Source organism: Polyodon spathula, chromosome 3, assembly GCF_017654505.1.
Source record: "Polyodon spathula isolate WHYD16114869_AA chromosome 3, ASM1765450v1, whole genome shotgun sequence".
NCBI classification, from domain to species: domain Eukaryota; kingdom Metazoa; phylum Chordata; class Actinopteri; order Acipenseriformes; family Polyodontidae; genus Polyodon; species Polyodon spathula.
The window spans coordinates 40,617,757-40,639,909 of NC_054536.1; the positions used below are offsets into that span (position 1 = coordinate 40,617,757).

Sequence of the window (22,153 nt, forward strand, 5' to 3'; positions counted from 1 at the left end):
AGCAAATAATATAGTATACTTTACTAAGACTGCTTGAAAATGTAAGATCATTCACATCCACCAGTTCCTGAACCATGTTTCTATTGAAGAACAACAACCAATGCAAAAAACAAGTGTAACAGAAACTAATCTAATGCATACGGCATTATAGGAAGAATATGCTGCTGCAGTCTTGTACTTGTTTAAATTCACCTCATACAGGTCAAATTATCCTCCACAGGCACAAAACACACTTTAAAGAGCCATTTTGGAATGCAACAGACAAAGCCTTCCTTTCAACCAGATTTTATCTTTCAATTAGCTTTTCTGATACACACAACTCCTAGGTATTCTCATTATACTATATATTGTAGTTCCTATAGAACTTTCCTCCTTTCCTCTTTAATCGCCTAAATTTATAAAGGTAAATTCTTTGCACGTCTTACTTCCACATTTCTGTATACTAGCATGTAGGTTCTGTACACCTGATTGAGTTTGAGAGTTTGGCGATTAATAGCTCTTTATGTTTAGATTTATTTATTTATTTGTTTGTTTATTTTTAATTTAGTGTGTACAATTATAATTGTTCCCCCGATTTTCTCCTAAACCCACAATGGCTTTTTCTTTTTTATACACACAGTCTTCCTGTAAATGACATCCACAGGATGGCAAAATCACGCAGGCGAGTTATTTTTTTTTAATACTTACATTTTCACATTCTCTTTGTATGTGTGTATATTTAACTGATGGTAAAGCCTAGTCGGTATACTTGATTTTACGAGTACATACAAGCCACCTGGCATGATAAACTGCACTGTGTATCACCATAGCAACACCTCACACAGTCTAACTGGTACCCCTTTCACACAGACGAGTTATGACAGCTCAGAACCGGCACTGATATGGCATTTTGGTCGGTGTGAATTGTGAGGTGATTCAGATACTACACTGAACTCCTGTGTGAAATGCTATGCTGGCACTGAAGCACTATAGTGGCTGTGGATTGAAAGTCAACATCCCACATGACTGCATTATACTGGATGTATTGGGTATTTTTGTCATTAGTGTCACACGCTTAATTTTTTTTCAAATACAATGGCTAATCAAGAACGAGTTAGCAATTGCAGCCTAGAATAAGTTAAGAAATTGTTAATTTTACGGGCTGATGAGGTGAATTCACAAACAGAAGGGACGGTGTGTGATGTTGTAATTTATGGGTGAATCGGCATTGCCATAAAAAAATCTGTTGACTGACAGGTTCGAAAGTTGTATTCACATGATCCCTTTGGTTGTGTGAAAGGGTTTTGACGGTATTATACCGGAATAAGTTGCACAATTTCGTGCTACGTGAATGGGTATTTTAAAGAATTTTTGCACATTTCCAGTCCCAATGCTACCTTCAATCTAAGTTGTTAATGTTCCAGATTTTTCAAATATCTGTTTTGAAGAATAAAGTCCCTTTTTTGAATTTTATTTTCTGGAGTTTTAAATGTGTTGCTCATGCAACACGTTGTACAGAAGACTGAAGTCATCTACTGGCCCAACCAATGCCAATATGAGCTCCCCCAAAAACTATAGTAGTCTTGAGAGGCAAGGCAAGTGAACAGTTAAGTCTTTGTGCTTGTTCAGTCCCTTCTTATACCAATCCTAAACGACATACTGTGTTGTATTTAAGAACAACCAATGAGTTGTGATTTGTTATAGCACATATTCTGCCATGTCTATTTGTAAATTATACATCTATATTTAAAAGTGTTTATTCGAAGTTCTACATGTATAAATGCAGAATATAAGCATAACCACATTCCTATTTACTATGACAAGATGGCAGCAACCAAACTAATCTTTACATGTTAAAAAGTGTTTCTGTTTTAAAAAAAAAAAAAAAAAAAAACACAAATCTGGATCTCTTCATGTTCAGGTATTGTGGAAAAAATGATAATCCTTTTGGCACAACATTAGAAAGAAAATGTTCCACTCCATCACATTACAACTGCACTTAATACAGAGTTCAGCTTGCGGTCTTGTTTTAAGTTTTATGTTCTTGCGAACCATGCAGAATAAACAGCTATTAACATGTTCAAAACAGCACACCGTTCACAGAATTCATATCTGCCAGATGCTTACACTGCAGCTGGTTTGTAGCTACCATCAGATTGTGCCATATGCCGAATGGAAATAGGTTGGTAGCCACTCAAATTAAAAGTTGTTAATAATGTGAAGAGTAAGCAGGTGGAGATGAACACCACAGTAATGTAACCATTCAATAGTACCGATACTGTGTGAACCCTGGGCTTCAACAGCAACCCTTCTCTCTCACATACAGCACACATTCTTCTTTGTGGAAAGTTATAGCTATGAGCTCAGCAAATATAACATGTTTGAATAAGAATTATGTACCAGAACTAGCGAGAAACAACTACATTCTATATACAGGTGGGATTTTATATACAGGTACTGTGGGAGTGTTACCATCTTTAGCGTTTTCCTTGTAGAAGACAATATTGCAATATTGGTCTTGGAGTAAACACATACATAAATGAATATAAATGTTCAGTAGCTCCAATACAAAATGCATTTTTTATTTATCTTTTCATGGATATGTGGCTTTAAACCCTTTCATGAACAGCGACCTCATATGGGGACGCATAAAAACCACTTCTAGCCTTTATATAGAGACACAAGATAGACACAAATACATGGTAGCCTCATATGAAGCTAAAGAGGCAGTGTGTTATGGAAAATATTATGTGCCCAAACCACTGAAAGGGTTAAAAGGCATAAAGATGACAGTAGAAAACAAAAAATACAAAAAAGAACAAACATCAATACATACTGTATATAAAAACAAACTGAGGGCACAAAATTGCTATGTCAAACTTGGGGCAGGGTTGCCTTTTTCTTTTTTTAATGTTACTGAGTCTTGCTTAAAAGGGGAGAAAATTGGTAGCAGATGTGTTGTTTCCAAAGCAGGGTGACCAACCTAGGAAGCACTGCAGGAACTGGGGGATGGGGTGGAATGGGATGTGGTTACCTTCTTAGAATACATTTTGAAACCAGTGGTGGTGGTGGAGGGACAGTCATTTAAGACATGCAATATACTGCAGCAGGACAGGGAAGTTATGATATTGTTAGACCATTAGCACTCAGGTTGAATCTGGCTGTAGCCAGGTGTCGAACAGACCAACTTACTTTTAAAATATGGACAAGTCAGGTGGTACTCTCCTTCCTTATGAGTAATATTTCTTCTCTCCCTAAATGTACCTCTTTCACTCTGCATGCTCCACAACAAACTTGGACGCCCTACTTAGGGTGAAGTTCTAAAAACTGGACCGACTTTTATGTATACTCCATACTGTGACAGATGTCTCAAGATGGTAACTCTAGAACGTAATTTACCGCGTTAAATCCACATCCTGACAGCATGTGGACAAATAGCACATTTCAGGACTTCAAAGTAGCTCCAGATGCGCGTTCACCCCACCCCCACCGGCAAACGCAATACAGCAACAACAGCGCAGCGAGCTATAAGAACGTATTTTTAAGCACTCTTGTTACATTGTACGGTACGACAAACATAATACCAATGCAACTTCCATGTTTAATCTGATTTATTAAATGTATGTGTTTATTTCTGCAGTTAACTCTTTAACGCCTAAAACGCAGTCAAACCAACCACATTGCTATAAACGCTTGTTTCCACTAAATAATTATGGCGTTTTATAGAATATATACACAATATATACGTTGTCTAATTTTACATATGCAACAGCAAAATATTGTGTGACTGACCAAAACGCGTGGATATTTTTTTTGATAAAATCTTGATATACAGTTCTCACATTGCATTATTGTACTTCTATTAAAGCAATACTGAAACAGTACTTCTCCTAACTTATTTTTAAAAAATACAATTATTTACTCTCGTTTTGCGGTGCATGGCTTAATACAATGTTTATCATCGGATCTTTATTGTTCATGAAGCGTTTTTAAAAGTTTTGACAAATAAATATACACGTATCTAGGAACCACAGCACAATAAGAGTGCATGTGTCTTCAGGGATAATGTAGCCTACTGTACATAAACAAATCTTATTTCATTTTATAAAAAGAACCATACACGCAAGAGAATTCACTGCTAAAAAAAACAAACCCACTTGTCAAACAAGAATCATAAAATGTATGTTGCTAGTGATACTGTTACAGTAAAGTGACTGACTGACAACTGCATATTCCGCAGAAATGGAGAAGTGCCAACTCAGACACATTCTTAACAATGTGTTTATATTGTTGCATGAAGTTTAGTTATATAATGTAATTTATGCAATGGTCATATTGTTTCAAATTCAATGCAAGATTAAATGTAACTAATATATTCAAATGTGTTTCTTCCAACCGGGTGTTATTCGTATATTTTTAGGTGGTATTCAGTTTTACAGTACAGTACAATATTCACGTCTAGTACAAATTATCAGCGCAATTCGTTCATAACTTCGAGAAACGGTGCTCGTACAGTACTTGAACAATTTAGCGACCCTGGTAATTATAAGCAACACTCAACCAAATTAAAAAAAAACCGACAAAAAACACATAACATTAAAAAAAAAAAAAAAAAAAATTCAACATGTACTAAAAGGCCTGGCATGACTTTAAATAGATAAACAACAAATCAAATAGCTTACCCTGAGCCTGGACGAAATCGTAGATGTTTAAGGCGAGGAAAAAAAAGACAATCTCAAAATACGCAAACATCTTATTAAAATCTTACAGTACATTGTGGACAGAAACATAAATAAAACTCAGCGACACTAACGAGCTCCATTAGAACATCGCTTACTGTATGTATCTCTGGTTCTCACTGCGCCTCTACTGCTGTGCACCAACACGACCAGGACTGCAGATGGAGAGCTGGCCTGTGGTCAGAGCCGTCACTGAGCATGTGCAAGAAAAAAAAAAAAAAAAAAAAAAAAATCACTCATTGGGCAGAGACGATTGGATGTGAGGCGAGATGAAAGGCTCGCAGCTCATAAATATAAAACGTTTATTTTGAAGTGAACGTCTTCAATAACTAGAAAAAAAAAAATATGACACTACTATGCAATGTTTATTTAGATTGAAATGTAGCCTCTTGAATAGAAACTGGAGATGACTGACAGCACCGAACTTTTCACTAAGATATTAGGACAATATTGCTGCATTTGTTTTCAAAGTTTTAGCCACCTGTTTGTTTTATACTCTCCTAACCTGTATTGTTTGCTGTGAACCTTGCCTGACCAGTAGAGGCCAGGAAATATGTGTTCCAAATGCTGACCTTAAAAAGGTAACTCGAAATTTTCCTATCAGGAAAGTGAGCGAAGGTACTGACTTCCTCAGTTGTCCTGACAGGAACATTTCCTGGTGCCTTTTTAAGCACTGCGTTCCAAATCCCAACTCTAGTCTCAGCTGGCTGAAAATTTACCACCCTTAAATTTTCTGCAGGGAAGACCCTCGCTTATTGACTGTTGTACTAAATACCCACTAACGGAGCTTATTACCACAAATCTCTCTCTCTCTCTCTCTCTCTCTCTCTCTCTCTCTCTCTCTCTCTCTCTCTCTCTCTCTCTCTCTCTCTCTATCTCTCTATATATATATATATATATAAAATTAAATTGCAGGTAGTCTCTCTCTCCGAATAGGCATTTGTAATGCATGCTGCCAGAAAAAGAAAGACATGGTCCTTATGTTGGTCCCAGATTAGCGCATTAGTAATGTCTTACTGCATAGGGTGAAAGCACAATTCAGCTCTTCTATACTGAACTTCACTGTATATTTACGCATACTTTGTATTGTTTAAATACAACTCAGTTGGGCAGCCCTCTTGGTATTATATTGAGCTCAAATGGTTCACATGACTTTTCTGACCTTTGGTGTTATGAACTCTGTAAATTAGAGAACTACAATAAATGACACTGTGCCCTCAAATACGAAGACACTGAAAGATAAATTACTCTAATTAATTTCCTTTTAAAAACATTTCCTGTATGTGTTTGATTGCTGTATTAATCATGAAAAAGAAAGGATGAGTAAAAAATAGAAAAATGTATTTGAAGCTATATTTCTGCTTTTTGTATTCAAAATGTCAACATATTTGTGAGCTTACACAACTCAAAAATTGAGTTGTTAAATGGATACTATACATCCTTAAAGTTTCAGTCAGAACATTTTTCAACGTTCCTGTGACAGGGTACACCGTGCCCTGTGTATGTTTTGTATTATTATTACTTAAAATGTATGGCTTAGTGTGTAAAAAACACAATGTTTTATTAATTATTTTGCAGCACTGACAGGGTTAAAATTCCCCACACATGCTAAACTTGTGCAGAATGTGACCGTCTCCAGTTTGATCAATTTATTACTTATCTGGAGATGGTCACATGTATAAAAACCTGCAGCTTTGGCTGAACAAGGTTGGGTTATTCAGAGGTCGAACGTAAGGTAAAGAGAACTAGAGATATACAGCAACAATTGCCACTCATGCTGCTTTAAACCCAGCACAATACTTGTTTATTCACAGTAGGTGTTATTGTCTGTCTGTTTTGGCCAGCGTGCCCTTTTGTTTTGTAAAGTGTTTTTGTTTGTTTAAATCTTTTATTTTATTATTAAAAGTGCGCTTCATCGCTTCCATACCCCAGTACTCTGTGTGTTTGTTTCTTCCTGGTCTGACGTCACCACAAGCCATCCGGGTCACAGTTCCCTTTACTGATTTTCTTAATCTCTAAAGGTGCAGCACTATAGAGCAGGAGCCACATCAATGCAACGTGCTTCACAACATCTTTTGGAACTTATTACATATAAAGTGTATAGCTGAATACTAAGGTCTGTGTTGCACATAGAAGCAATCCTAAAAGAAAAGAAACACATGCAACGGCAGAAAAGCAAAAGAACAGAAGCCACGTATTAGAAACTACATAAGTAAAGAATTTTAAAACTGAGGTATCCAAAGCAAGGTCAACTACAGAGAGGGGATGCAATACTGTTATCATTCACAGAAACACATGTGTGTTTAAAAAAAAAAAAAAAAACTCTCTAATAATAATCTTTATATAGCGCCTTTCATAGTGGACCACCATCACAAAGTGCTTTACAAGATTAGGGTGTGTGATCTATGCATCAGCTGCAAAGTCACTTACAAGAACGTCTCACCCAAAAGATGGAGCACAAGGAGGTTAAGCGACTTGCTCAGGGTCACACAACAAGTCAGGATTTGAACCAAGTACCTCCTGGTTACAGGAACATTTCTTTAACCACTGGACCACACAGCCTCCTATAAATTGTGACTATAACAACTGTAATTGTGTTAAGTGCATGGTTTAAAGCTCATCTTTTACATACAGTACATAGTGCACATATACACTTTAGTGAAAACACTTTATTGTGACTTTTTCAAGCCTCTTTCTTTTGAAGTTGAATCATTAGTCTGCAAGGAAGTTTTTTTTTTTTGTTTGTTTTTTTTTTACTAAGATTTAAAAAATATGTTTACCAAGAAAAAAAGTGATTTGTGTCAGCTTGGAGCTGGGGTAGGGCATAAGGAAGAGGAAGGACTTGGCAGTTACAATGTAAGCAATACATCTGAGCCACACCTGAATAAAAAAGCAGATGGCACATGACTGTTAGAACAGCTTTATTGTCAATAAATGGCTGCCTGGGATTTTATCGTGTAGTCAATGGAGATTTGAGTAGAGCCAATGGAATCACTAGATAAACATGTTCAGTATAATGCTTTCTATAATGAGAAACTTTATATGCTTTATTATGCTTTATGGGGATCTCTGTTAATTTGGGTTTACAATGCCCTGCTGTGAAGGTGATATAGTGGAGGCGGACGTATGTCACAATTATATGTTTGCATAGATCTGGAGAACTGCTTATGCAATTGTCATGAAACTTGGTATTAACATTATTTAGTTATTGAAAATCTGTCAGTACATCATCCATTGGTATGTCCCACTAACATTTTTGGCATGCGTTAGCAGAATTTTTATAAAAGAGAATGAAGTACTAAGGGAGCTAGCAGCATTTGCAATAAAGAGATCCCCAGGGCATGAAGGAATCTACCCAGGAGTCCTCAGGGAAACTAGAGAACAGATTTTTAAACCAATATGTTATATATTCAAGAAATCTATAAATAAAGGAGCAATTCTATTGGACTGGAACATTGGCAATATTGTTCCTATATTTAAAAAGGGAGATCAATTTGGACCTATATGTTTAACATAAATCATATGTAAAATCATGGAAACTGTAATGAGGCACAAAATGGAGAGTATTTATATAGTAACAACATTATAGAAAGCCTGCATGGCTTTAAGAAGGGTAGATCTTGTTTAACTAATTTACTAGATTGCTTTCAGGAGGTGACAACTAGAGTCGACAAGGATAGTGCATATGATATAATCAACTTAGAATTTCAAAAAGTTTTTGACAAAATACAGCACGAAAAACTATACCTAAAAAATAAATCAGTAGGAATAAACAATAAAATAGCAGCCTGGATTCATAACTGTTTACAAGATAGAAAGCAGAGAGTTATAACTAGAGGCCAGGCATGAAACTGGAGTAACGTAACAAGTGAGCTACCACAGGGATCAGTATTGGGACCATTGTAATTCCTAAACTATATAAATGACCTGGACCAAGACATAATCAGTAAACTATACAAATTTGCAGATGACATAAAACTGGGAGGGGAAGCCAACTCACAATCAGCAACTTTAATAATGCAAAGAGATTTAGACAAGATTCAAGATTTACTTAATAGAGGTGTTTAAATTTTATCAAGGGGTTTAACAAAGTAACTGCTGAGAATTATTTTTCACAGGTCACAGAAAACAAGGGGCCATGGGTGGAAGCTGAAGAAGGGCATATTCAGAACTGAGGGGAGAAGGAGCTGTTTCACGAAGGGGTGGTGAACCATTGGAACAGGCTGAAGCAGAGACTCTCAGATCCTTCAAGCATAGACTGGATGCTAATGTACAATATTGTACATTATCATAACCCTGGTTCCCAGAAATAGAAATGTACCCATTACCCTTATAGTCCGAATCCTCTAGAGCCCTGTACGCGTCAGACTCGTCTCCACCCCCAGGAAGTAAATACGAATGACACATAAGGCTCAGCATCATTGTCATTTCAGGCCTGTGAAGGACTTGCAACACCGGCATATGTGCTAAAAACGAAGGTAACTGCCTTTGGTATACTGGCCGTGGACCAATGAGGATCCATGTCCTATATTTCACAGTACAGTGTGGAAGAACCCTCATGCAGTGTACATGCTGCATGCCTCCAATTCCACTAACTTGTTGATGGGGGAGTGTGGCAGTGTGCCCTGCCCTTGTGCATATTTTTGTGTTATATGTTGTATATTGTGTGTTAATGTTGGTGTATTGTAATCGGTGCACGGGATATAAATGGGTCTGTGTAACACGAATGATTAAAAATGTATATTTGTATTTAGACACGAGGATTGCACAGCACTTCACGTGCAGGCAAAATGTAATAATATGTGAGCTCGGGGAATTGCACTAAATAAATTAATGTGCAGTTGTACCGAGACTCCAATTGAATGATTGATTAGCAATCGAGTCTCAGTACAACTGCATAAAAGCAGCATATTGTCACTCACTCAGGGTTGTGTGTTTGGTGAGTGGAGAATGGGTGGGGAGAAGGAGAAAACAGAAAGAGAAGTAAAAGAAAATAATTAAACTCACCTTATTTGTCTGTTCGTTTGCTGTTTGTTAGTGTCTGTTTCGTTTAGTGTTAATTTGTTTTGTTTGTCTATTTATTTTGGCCTTAAGTGCCATGTGCTGTTTTTGTTCAACCTTTTATTTTCTGTTTGTTCGTTTATTAAAAGTTGAGCGCAAGCAAACGCTCAGCTTCACCAAACTCCACGTCTGTCTATTCTCTGTTTCTAGTCTGACATCACCCACTACAGCCGTCTTTGTGACAGGGAGACTGAGTCAATTTTAATATGGAAAGCTGAGATAGCTGTAAGGTAGACCTTAAGTATGGAGGGAGATTTCCCTTCATCAAAAAGACCCTGCAAAACTTGCAGTATATCTGCCATGGGGCAAGTCGTGAGGTCCAGATCACGTGACTGACACCACATCAGAAATCCACCCTATTTATAGCCATACTGGGAGTGTGTAGATTCTTCTCTGGCATTCTGAAGCATCTCAATTACTTTGTCAGATAACCCGAGATGACTCGAGTCTGGCGGCTCCTCCCCTCTGGCTCTGGAGTAGGCAGCGGTGACTCCCCCTTTGGTTCTGGCAACGGCAGTGGCTGCTTCCTGTTTGACTCAAATAATGTAGCTTTATTTACAATATACACACACACACACACACACACACACACAAACAGTGCTTCTGCCATGTCACAATCATATATTAATATATTAATGATTTATTAAACAATATCAAACAACCAGTGGCAATGTAGCACTTTTTTTGCCTAGCCTACATTTTCCTAGAGAAACCTTTCTAAATAAGCACATTTATTAACAAAGACCCAGTCCTAACAGGAAACTGTAAATGGAATGCTGGTGATAGGAGGAAGGATGTCTATCAGTTCTGGGTGTACTCAATTGAAAGGAAGTAGCACTAGATCTCAGAATCAGTTATGTTTTCAGAACAATTCAGATGTGGGAGTGAAGACTGAATCCTTATAACAGTGTAATGTAGTATAAGCATAACACAGTATAACAAAGCATAGTGAAAGCATGGTAAGGCATAGATAAGCAATGCATGGAACAGTGAGGTATGGTAAAGCATAGTAATAAACAAGCAAACCAGGGTAAGCTATGGTATAGTATAACTATGGGAAGGCATGGTAAAACTGCAAAAATACTATGGAAAAATACAGTGACAAACTATTTTAAGGCAAGTCACTTCTGGGAGAATATCTGGGAATTGAAGAACATTCTAGCTGTGGTTCTGTGGTTATTCTGCTTATGATAATGCACATAGCATCTATCACAGGCCAGACCTCATGAAAAACAAGTCCTAGATTCTGATCTTCACAAAATAACCGATGGGAGATTCAGGAGCAACTTGGTGCAATCTGAAATAGCACAGTTATATTAGCTAATAGATTCTTCTTTTTGTTTAGAATCACTTTGTATATCATTTCTTTTTTCAGTAATTACAAACACTACTATACTGGTCTTTATAGGGCTATGTGGCAAACTGTGTGCAGGTGAAGGTAATGCAGGAGTGATTAATAAATAGACAGAAAATGATAATCCAGGTGCAATGTTGTTAATGGTTTTTAAATCCAATGGCCTAATGGCAAAACACAGTAAATAATTACAATGGTAATGAAGCAATACAGCGGCGTGTATTGCTTATTTGTAATCCGCAGGTTGGCCCAGAAACAATGAAGAGTCCAGTTTTTAGTTCACCCATATGTAACACATACACAAACACAAACACCAGTCCACAGTGCGGGCTCTAGTGCTAGTGGTGAATACAGTTCTTTAGTGTTAAACAAAAGTGCAGTGTTTTTGATCCAGGTTTAGTGCTGGCCTTTGGTGACAGCTCCGGTTAGGGTTAGCCGTCCAAATAATTACAAACAGTATTATTAACGACAAACAAAAACAAACAAAATACTTACATTTCATAGCACAAGTTCTCCTTCTGGTCATTTAATATAACCTCTTACATCTCACGGACAACAATCTGCTTGAATCTCTACAGTCTGGTTTCCGGACGCATCGCAGTACCGAAACTGCTCTGCTCCAGATAGTGAATGATCTCCTGTTCAATGCTGATGCAGGTGTTTCCTCTGTGCTTGTCCTCCTTGACCTAACAGCTGCTTTTGACGCCATTCTTCCTGACCGCCTTCCAAAGTATGCTGGAATCTCTGGAACCTGTCTCTCCTGGATGTGCTCTTACCTATCCGGACGCAAGCAGTCTGTTTTTTATGCTGGACGCAGTGGTGTTACAAACCCAGTTACTTATGGTGTCTCCCAAGGATCTGTTCTTGGGCCTCTTCTCTTCAATATCTCCATGCTTCTCTTGGGTCACCTCATCCACCAACACAACCTCATATTCACCCAGCTCTACTTAAATCTCGACCCTGGTAGTCCCTCTGCTATGGTCCAGCTCTCTGCCTGCATTCAAGACATCGAGGCCTGGATGTCTGCCAATTTTCTTCAACTGAACACTAACAAATCTGAACTCCTTCTAGTAGGAACAAAAACTTAACTAAAGAATCTCAACATAGCTGCCCTGAACCTCGGAAACTGTCTGCTGCTGCCTTCCCCCACAGTACGAAGTCTTGGTGTACTTCTTGACAGCAACCTCTCCTTTGATGCCCAAATCTTCTCCGTGGTCAAATCTTCTTTCTACTATCTTCCAAACATCCAAAGTCCTTCCCTACCTTTCCCTCCAGGATGCGGAGATACTTTATCATACATTTGTCTCCTCTCGACTCGACTACTACAACTCTCTATATGGTGGTTTCCCGGCACGCACCATAAACCAACTGCAGCTAGTTCAGAGTGCTGCTGCCAGGATCCTTACCAGATGTAAAAATGTGATCACATCACCCCCAGTCTGCACTGGCTACCTGTAAAGTTCAGGATTATGTTCAAAACTCTCCTGCTCACCTACAATGCCCTTCATCACACAGGTCCCGAGTACCTCCTCAACCTGCTGAGAAGCTATGTCCCTGCCCACAAACTGAGGTCCTCTGACTCTGGCCTGCTTGTTATCCCCAGGCGAAAGCGCACCACACTTGGACAACGCTCATTTAACTTCATGGCTCCGACTCTTTGGATCTCTCTCCCAGCCTTGGTGTGTGATGCTCCTACTGTAGCTTGCTTTAAATCAACTCTCAAGATCCACCTGTTCTCTCTTGCTTTCCATGCTCCTTAAGCCTGATATCTGTTATTAGCTGCTGCTACTATTTGACGTATTGTTATTATCATGTGATCTGCACTTTCCACTGTATTTAATGTACTATTTCATGTATTCTGCACTTTCCACTGTATTTAGTGTACTATTTCATGTATTATGCTACTATCATGTATTATGTACTTTCCACTGTATACAATGTATTATGCATTTCTCTGTATTTGAAGTATTATGGATTTTCTGCTTTGTGATGGTGTTCCACTATGAAAGGCGTTATATACAATAAAGATTGATTGATTGATTGATTGATTGATAATCATTCACAAAGGAACAGATCACATCACTACGTCCCCATTTTATAACATCACCCATGATCCCTTGGTTAATGAGTGCATCTGCTCCTCCAATTCGTGGATGCCACGCTGTTTCCCTTCCTTGTCATTGAGCTTGTGTACCGTAGCTCTGCCCCCTTTCTAGATGGCCGACTTCCACCTAACCCTGGGAACAAACTGTCGTGCCATTTAGTCCAGGGTACTCTGTTCCCTTTACACAGCGCCCTCATGGGTCTGGAGGGAGATCTAACACCAAGAATCATTTGATCTCTGTCACAGGCTGTCAAACAGGTCTTCTCTCTGTATACAGCATGTGCATCAGGGTATAACCAATCCACTACACATTACCATATGTAGCAGGACAGAAGCCCTGCACATGAAGATGGGTTTTTGTGTGGAGATATATTGTAAATAGTATTATGTAAAAATGTTGCAAATAATTAATTAAGTACCTGACGCTCCTGGAAGAGCCTGCTTGCTGTGTGTGATTGCCAGCCATGGATAATCAGCAGGTAGGTGTATTCTAGCAAGGTGTCAGGTATAAAGAGGTCCTGTTTATTCACCTCAGGGCTGCTGCAAAGCCAAGGTATGGCTGAAGATCATCCATGCTACCCGAACATACCTTGTTGAAATCCTCCTAACGCTGTGATGGTGAACCAGGATTGGAGCCAAAAGGAGAAGCCAAAACAGGTGACGGCCAGATGTGTAGCCGGAGTCTGGGTTTGTAACATTAGTTTGGGGATGATAGATCCTCATGAAGTATAGCAAGTTGTGCAGACGGGACCTCCATGCATTAGGGAGTAGCAAACGCAGTTTGCACTGCACCCTTTTAGATTTTGTAGTTTTTGTTTTGCGTACATTCCCCTGTATGTCCTCAGTGCGCTACCATTGTTGGTAGTGTCACGTGAGCTGTTCACTGCGAGTCTGTAAATAAACCTACGTGTTTGTGGGGTGTCAACTTCAACCTCCGTCTCGAGCTCCTGCCTGTCACTCAACAGTGAATGCACTCACCCACATGCCAGCAGTGCGTTACACCATCCAATAGCAATCAGTAGTCCCTCAGCAGATCTACAGTGTTTGGCTAATTAAAACCTACAGGAAGTGCTCTTTAAAAATAAAAAGAGATGCATCATCAAAGGGGAACAAAGGACTATGTCATAAAAAGTGGCATAAACAACTTAAGTGTTGTGTTTAGCTGCAGTGCCTATGGGTTGAAAATATGTGGTTTACATAGATACTTTAAGATGTTCTACTTATTTATCCAAACAAATACATTGTTGTAAGAATAACACATTTCAGTAATGTAAAACAATAAATCCAGTGTTTTTTTGTTAATCGTTTCCCAGTTAACTGGGAGACGGCTGGCAGTTGATAGCATGTTTTAAAAAGTTACAGTAAGTCAGATTTTACTACAAACAATGCATGTTTTGATCACCAACATATTGAGCCGATTTATGATCGTTTAATTATAATTTTTTCCAACAGCAAGCTTGGACTGTAGCTTTGCTAGTGAACAATGGTCTCATTGACTAATTCTTGCCCACCCATTGCCAATTCTAATTCTAATGGTCATTGCATGATGCATTTCATTCTGCTAGAAATGAAGTGAGGCCTATATAATGGCACTTTGTGTAGCAGAATTTCAATTCCTCATTCACTTTGTCATTCCTTTGACAGCCCTTACAGAACATATGGGACAGAAACCAACTATAGGATGTGTTGTTAACATCATTTGTAGCTCTCGACAATAGTGGAGGAATACTGTGACAATCCAATTATATTTATGGGGATCAGCCATGAACACTTATATTGCTGGAATTCCTGTGCCTGCATTTTGTGATTATTGACCGTTAAATTCAAGATAATTTTTCTTTCTGAAAAAATCTATCTCCCCTTAACCAAATGAAAATTCCTAAAAGGGTTGACCAATTTTGTATTTTTTTAAGCTCCATGTACAACAATGTCCAAATTGTTATGGCATACATGCTAACAGTCCCTATATGGTCGGTACAATCCCGATTTTCGGGCAAATGTCCCGCGTCCCAATGTATAGGAAGAAAATCTCAGTATTTATTGAAAATTCTTTACTGCACTGCCATCTCCAGTCATATGGGAGAGCGTATTGTTTCCTCTCTGCTGCTGCTATATTTATGTGTATGATTTAGAGTAAAATGTGAGAGCCAATGGAATGTGAGGAAATTGACTGGTATCCTGCTGACCAGTTTCTAAATGCTGGCAAGTACGTTATGGTATGTATTTGGGTGCATTTCACAATTAATGGTTGGTATTTTTAAATAGTTACAAAACTATAAGGTGATATTTAATATTTTTGCACCCTTTAGCAGATCTGTTTTTAAATTTGGTAGGACGATATGCAGGAGTAAATCTACAAATAGCTAACGATCCTGGCCATATCCTGTAATCACATATCAATGTAATCTCCATCCTATGTCATAGATAAGATATTGTAGAATCTAGAGGAAATTTGATGCATATGTATGCTTACTATCAGTAATAGTGAAACACAACATTTAAAATGATGTACTGTGACAAAAAGCCCCACATCTGAAGTGTCCTGTAATCCTTACTGAAATATGCATACATGTGGTTACCATGTTTTACTGCTGGACTATTAACTAGACTAGGAAAATCAACTCACCTCAGCACTTATGCAGTACATTAACATACAGTCATGTCTGTAAAAAAAAAAAACATTTATTCAATGAGCACATAACAGCATACAAACAAAGTTTACCTCCAAATTATTGTTACAGTACAATTTTATTTAGATTTCTTTAAAAGGCAGACAGTGACTTTTCTGACTGTTAGTAGGAAGACTTGATTCCCATTACATTTTTGTTCTTTTATTAAAATAAAAAAAATAAAAAAAGTACAGGTTTAAAAAAAAAAAAAAAAGGATCTTGTAACCTCTTTAAAAAATCACGGCAATGCTTTGTTAATCTGTATTTTCCAAAATAGTTGCCTTATAAAACACACATTTTAGAATAGAAAGGCAATAAATATGTGTTTTTATACAGGGTAATACTGTTCCTTTAAAAGTAATTCCCATAATCTTACACCATGACAAATGTTACATTTATTAAACTATGTGCTGTTTGTTTTCATTAGAATATGTGCTGATAATGTATAAATAAAAGCCATCTTCCATGTAATTAGACCTTCACAGACCACCCTTGTGTTTGCAACACAACCCACTGAAATAGAACACTTTCACAATTATCCAAATTAAGTCCTGTGGGTCAGGTAGACTCTCAAAATATATAATAGTGAATGCAGTGTACATAAATTGACTGGAGCCATGAAGAGGATACTATGATGAATTTCTCTTACCAGAGAACACTCCTTACAGTATATGCCGTTAGCTTAGTTCTAGGTCAGTCATGGTACCTGTAATTTCCCATAATATATTATTTTGTCTTTATATGGGAAAAACATACAATTATAACAGGAGAAGTAAACAAACAGCATACATGTAACTCCCAAGCACCCGCAGATATTTTTGTTTTAAATATGAAAGGAAATGACAAGACTATCCCTCTAAACCCCACAGCTGCGGTTTGTCAGATTATAAGGGTTACAGTTCATGAGCTCTATTGTGCAGTGCCGTTACCATACCAACAAAAAGCACATTTTGCTGGTTTGTTTCCTTCATATGAGACTCAAGGGTTGTTTGCTGAGGTATCTTTTCTTTGGAGTCTTTTCGGCTAATTGTATGTGGGTGGAACAATACCATCAATAAGCAATATTTACATCTTTCAAAAAGTTGCACTTTAAAATAATTATTCATGTCAACTTTTTCTTCTGATGATACTGTGTGCCTAGTGTTTGTAAGCAAATTCTTGAGTTATTTTCTCCTATGGTCATGCATGTAACTGTTCTCAATACATAAAACAATGAAGTTGTTGGAGCAGCTGCGTGTGTGTTGATCTAAAAGTCTCCCGCTCTGCAGCAGGGAGGCCTGCCCTGTCACTGCCATGTCTCCTGCTCGCCACGCTTCACAGTAATTGGAGGTCTGTCGAATTCCATTCCTATTCGAACCATGCCAGATCATTTTTTGAGGCCTAAAAAAGAGAAAGAAAACATTTTAATCATTGTATTTTATAATAATTTTATTTTAATACCATTATTTGCTTAGTACTTCCCTAATAAAAGTTTACCATAGTAAAACATTGCAAAGTGTAATAAAGCCTAGTGAAAGTATGGTAAAGTATATGTGAGCATTGTAAAGAACAGCAAAGGTACGGTAAAGTATATTAATAATCTTGGCAATCTTGGCAGGGTAAACTATGGTAGATGCCAGTGCTCCACATCAGCTGCATAATGGGTGTTTTACTCACTGAAAATATAAATTACATTTTATATTTAAATTGAATGAGTAAAGAATGTGCATACAATGTGTATCAAGCATCATATACTTTGTTGGTTCCTGACGTCTCAGTGGTCCATTGTGAATATACTCCATGCTGTAGCTAGAGAATGGATATGGGAACTATCAGTAAAACATGACCAATTTTTTTTTTCTGAATCCATTCACTTGCAATTCTTGTTTGTGATAGGTAGCGACTGGATTCTTTGATGTTATCTTAATCCCCCTCAACCTAATCTACCAATTTGCTTGTCAACCACATTTTTGGAAGGTAAATCTATACAATAGTCTGTGTTTGGAGAGAGTCAGAATACTTTATATTATCAGGCGATCAATAAGGAATACAATATTAGTGCAGTACGGGCATATGTTATTTTTTAAATATTATAAATATATTGTATGTGATTGCAAGCCTTTTGTTAAATACATTCCATCTGCAGTGTTTATTTGCTTCACAGCCATATTGTTTGTGGTCAATAATGCAAATAAAAACAATTGTTGTTTTTCTTTTTATACTAAGACCAAGATTTTTTTTAATCACAAAATAATGTTACAGTAAAAATGTAAGACTGTAGTTAACGCATACCCCATTAGTTAGCATTAAAGTATGTACAGTATTTATAGAACTCATGACTAAGGTAATGTTGCATTATATTCACCCAAAATACAGGTTACTAACACAGTGTCTAAATTGGAAAGTACATTACTCAGTGACCCCAAACCGTATCTGGAGCGCTGATAAATGCACAGTATAACTATGGAAAAATACTGTGGTAAACTTTTATAAAGGTGAGGTTGTATTGAATATTTTTTTATTGTATTTTGTAGTAGCCATTTATTAATGTCAATCATCCTTCAACAAATGCCACGCACCCTGTTATGTGTTACTACTTACAATTTTGTTAAGAAGGCATATGAGAATGTGTGTGATTGTACAGGCTAATCTACAGTACCATTCTCAAATTGACTCAGTTACTCAGTTAGATCATGCTTAAAATGTTTAAAGAAAATGATAAATATTTTTGTCCAGTGTTTAAGCAACTACTTCTGTAGCTGAAATACTGCACAATTAGATCCAGCTAAGCAGCTAAACTGACTTCTACTGTGACTAGCATAACAAATGTTATATATACAGATGCACAATGAAAACGCATCAGTTTAAGTTTTACATCAATAGCTCATTGGGCACATACATAATGTTATTTACATTTTAAATAGTGAGCAGATAGGTTTGTTGATTGTTTCAGTAGTATTGTTCCTTGGGATAACAAAATACTGAGCTCAAGACATGTGATTTCCTTAAAACGTCACGTGCTCAGTGATTGGAATTTGAGTTAAAATTGATTTTAATGCCCTGCTTGAGTGATGAAGATCGCCTGGTTGCTATCGGAATGATTGAAGGCGGACTGTCTGTGAGAGAAGTTGCCCGGAGAATGAGATGTTCTGGTTCTGTGAGGGACAGGCCAAGTCCTGGAAGGCGAGGGTCACCACACCGGCCCAGGACCGTCACATCCGACTGATCCATCTGTGTAATCATTTTCAGACTGCAGTGGCTACAAAATGAGAAATTCCAGTAGAAGAAATAACTCACACATCAGCAGAATGACTGTAGCTCACCATCTGCATGAAAATGATTTGCATGCTCGGTGGCTGTTCAGGGGTAACATGTTGACAGCTGAGAGACAAAATCGCCGTCTTCTGTGGGCCAGAGAACATTGGAGGTGACGGCAGAGGGAGAGTGGTGGAGTGTTTTATTCACTGTTTTGCCCTTGACAGACCTGACAGAAGACAGCATGTGTGGAGACGTCGTGGTGGGACAGTGGAAGTGTGATGATGTGGGGAGGAATCTCCTTTAACACAAGAACGCCTTTGGTGCAGACTGAGAGCAAACATTATCTAAGGCAACAGTTTTTCCATTCCTGCAAGCCAATAGAATTTCCAGCAGGACCATGCAAGACTAGTTCTAGGATTACAATTGCACGACTTCAAGAAAACAATTTTGAGGTCTTGCCATGGCCAGCTTTTTCTTCTGAGTCCAACAGAACATCTGTGGGACCAAATCACCAGTGTCAATCACAGGAGAAAACCACAACCTTCGCCAGCTGGCTGCAGCTGCAGAGGAAGAGTGGCGGAACATCCCACAGCAGTCTATCTAGAGAATGCTCAGGTCTATGCGTCAACGCTGCCAGGATTGTGTTAATGCTCAGGGAGGTCATAGCCAATAATAAATTTGTAATGTTTTCATGTTGACAGTGTGTCACGTTTCATACTGAATACTTATCATGATTCTTTGATCTGTATTTTTGTTCACATTTTCTGTGATTTTGTTTGATATCTATGTTCAGAATATTTGATTAAATCCATTAGACCCGAGTGTTGCGTATCAGTATACATGCATTTTTCCATATTTTAAAAATATCTTTTTGGCATAATAACTAATAATTTTCAGCCAACCAGACCTCAGAACTTACTTAACTTGGACTTCGATAATATTCCCATATTTGAATTTAAGGCATCCAATGTAAGGGTAGTACATTTGGTCTATTAAACACCTACCATGAAGGATCTGTCATGACATTTCTACCATCAAATGAGTAGATGGGTATCTGGGGGTCAAACTGGCCTCCATTGCCAGAAAATATTGCCATCCAGTTGTTGAAGAGCACTTCTCTCTATAAGAAACAAAACAGCCTGGTTGAGCAAGTATAGCACAAACTTTTAATTTTAAAATCAGACAAACGTTTTGGTTAGTGCCTTCATTAGAATCCGTCACTGACTGTTTTTCAAGTACTTCCCAATTAACTGCCTTATAGCTCAGCCAGTAAGCTGCCAGTGCAGTGAATTCATATGCATCATTAGGTAGTTTAGGTATGGAATTTAATTACCTTAAGATTGACAATAGGCATGTTGAATCTATCGCCTTTCTTCACGACTGTGGCTAAATCCTGAAGGTGAGAAGAAAGGAAGGCCCTGTATGTTGCCGTTAGCCCCATGGCCCGTGCTTGCTGGAAGCACTGGAAATCAGCTCCACGTATTCCTCGCATGTCCCCGGAAAAGGGTGCATTCAGCGCAACTAGATGGAGCTGGAAACGGCAGAAGCATCCACAATTTCAAGCATGGTAACACATGTGTAATAGCTGCAGATTTGTAGTCAATTGTTTACTTACTCCAGGTTGTGTATGAACTGTGTGTGGAAGAAGATTGTATCCAGGAAGGAAACTCTGCATCTCCTGGGAAAAAAAAAAAAAAGGATTAGCATTTTATTTTACTTCATAATTATACCACAATACAAAATAACAACAAACTTATGTAAAAAAAATAAAGTATAGCGCTAAATTATGAAACGTGTTAATGTATATATGTACTGTATGTTTCTATTATAGCAGGCAATTTAAGATGACAAATTAACAAGCATTCACAACTCTTCAATACAAATTATACCAGTCGGTATCTAGTAAACTCCATTACTTGCATAGGCACACAAACTTTTACCAGAGTCTGGTAATAGAATATGTTTAAAATGTTCAGTTTAACTTACAAAGCCTGAAGCAGCTGGCGGTGGTGGGATTTCACTTGGGAAAGGAATTAGTTCACCTAGCTAAAAACAGAAATCGGGTTTAAAAAGCATTATCAAACACAAATCAAACACTTGAACCTAGTTTGTTCTTCATTTAGAAAAATTCATGATCTTTCCAATATTTCCCAGTTTGCATGGGAATTTAAGCATTTTCCAGCAGTATATAAAATATGAAAATATAATTTTTGCATATACTGATGTATTCAGTACAGCACATTTTTGGCAGTGTAAATGTTTTGTGTAAACATAATAAAATATAGTTACCAGGACTTTTCTCCAGCCTTGTCGCACTCGGATGTAGACTTCACTCTTGTCTGTGACATACACCATGGTGCCCTCTGCTGTGCGATAGGTTTCCTTCTGCAGAGCTTCAATGTTTCTGTAAGTGGATGTCTGTTTAGGGGTAAGGAGAAATTACTTATAAATAAAGTGAGAAAACACAAACAAACTTTTGCCAGTTTGGGCATTGGTTGAGAATTAGACAGGTAACACAGACAACAAAAACAAAATAACCCAAAACTGCAATTGACAGATGTCCACAAAACACAAATATTTTTCAAAGACATAACAATCCTCAGAAAACAATAGGAACACAGGATTCTGTTCACAAAGTTTGAACTCCCAAGACTGTTTTCAATAATAATACAAGTTTGTTTTCTTTCCATTTAAACTGTTCTAGGCTGTTGTTTTTTTTTTTGATGGTTTGAACAGTTTCATGTTTATCAGCATAACTTAAAATAACCCATTAGCTAAAACTTAGTCCAAATTTTGTTTGCTGGTTTGTTTTGTTTTTTCACTTACAGGATTACCAACTCCAGTAGGTCCTGGCTGTCCAGGAGGTCCCGGAGGTCCTGGGATTGCAACAGCTGACAACAGAAACATCAACACAGTGTGATTTACATACCACAGTACAAGATCAGGTCTAATTCACTTCAAAATAAACACATTAAAATATACACCTCAGACAGTATGCACTGATAACATG

At 37.7% G+C, this 22,153-nt stretch overlaps 2 protein-coding genes across 6 annotated transcripts in view; both read right to left on the bottom strand.

Moving 5' to 3' along the window:
- The window catches only part of reck (reversion-inducing-cysteine-rich protein with kazal motifs), a 62,079-nt gene extending 57,223 nt beyond the window's left edge, over positions 1 to 4,856 (bottom strand). For both annotated transcript variants that reach the window (XM_041245243.1, XM_041245242.1), the window contains exon 1: positions 4,662 to 4,856. In XM_041245243.1, the coding sequence (XP_041101177.1) occupies positions 4,662 to 4,731 (70 nt within the window). In that variant the 5' untranslated portion in view covers positions 4,732 to 4,856. The remainder of the gene's footprint in view (positions 1 to 4,661) is intronic.
- An 11,045-nt stretch (positions 4,857 to 15,901) lies between these two features.
- LOC121313090 (collagen alpha-1(XV) chain-like) overlaps positions 15,902 to 22,153 on the bottom strand; it is a 93,968-nt gene continuing 87,716 nt past the window's right edge. For all 4 annotated transcript variants that reach the window (XM_041245247.1, XM_041245245.1, XM_041245246.1 and 1 more), the window contains 7 exons: positions 21,970 to 22,034; positions 21,433 to 21,561; positions 21,130 to 21,189; positions 20,759 to 20,821; positions 20,477 to 20,674; positions 20,148 to 20,263; positions 15,902 to 17,286 (listed from right to left, as the gene is read on the bottom strand). In XM_041245247.1, coding sequence (XP_041101181.1) covers positions 17,070 to 17,286; positions 20,148 to 20,263; positions 20,477 to 20,674; positions 20,759 to 20,821; positions 21,130 to 21,189; positions 21,433 to 21,561; positions 21,970 to 22,034 — 848 coding nt within the window. In that variant the 3' untranslated portion in view covers positions 15,902 to 17,069. The remainder of the gene's footprint in view (positions 17,287 to 20,147; positions 20,264 to 20,476; positions 20,675 to 20,758; positions 20,822 to 21,129; positions 21,190 to 21,432; positions 21,562 to 21,969; positions 22,035 to 22,153) is intronic.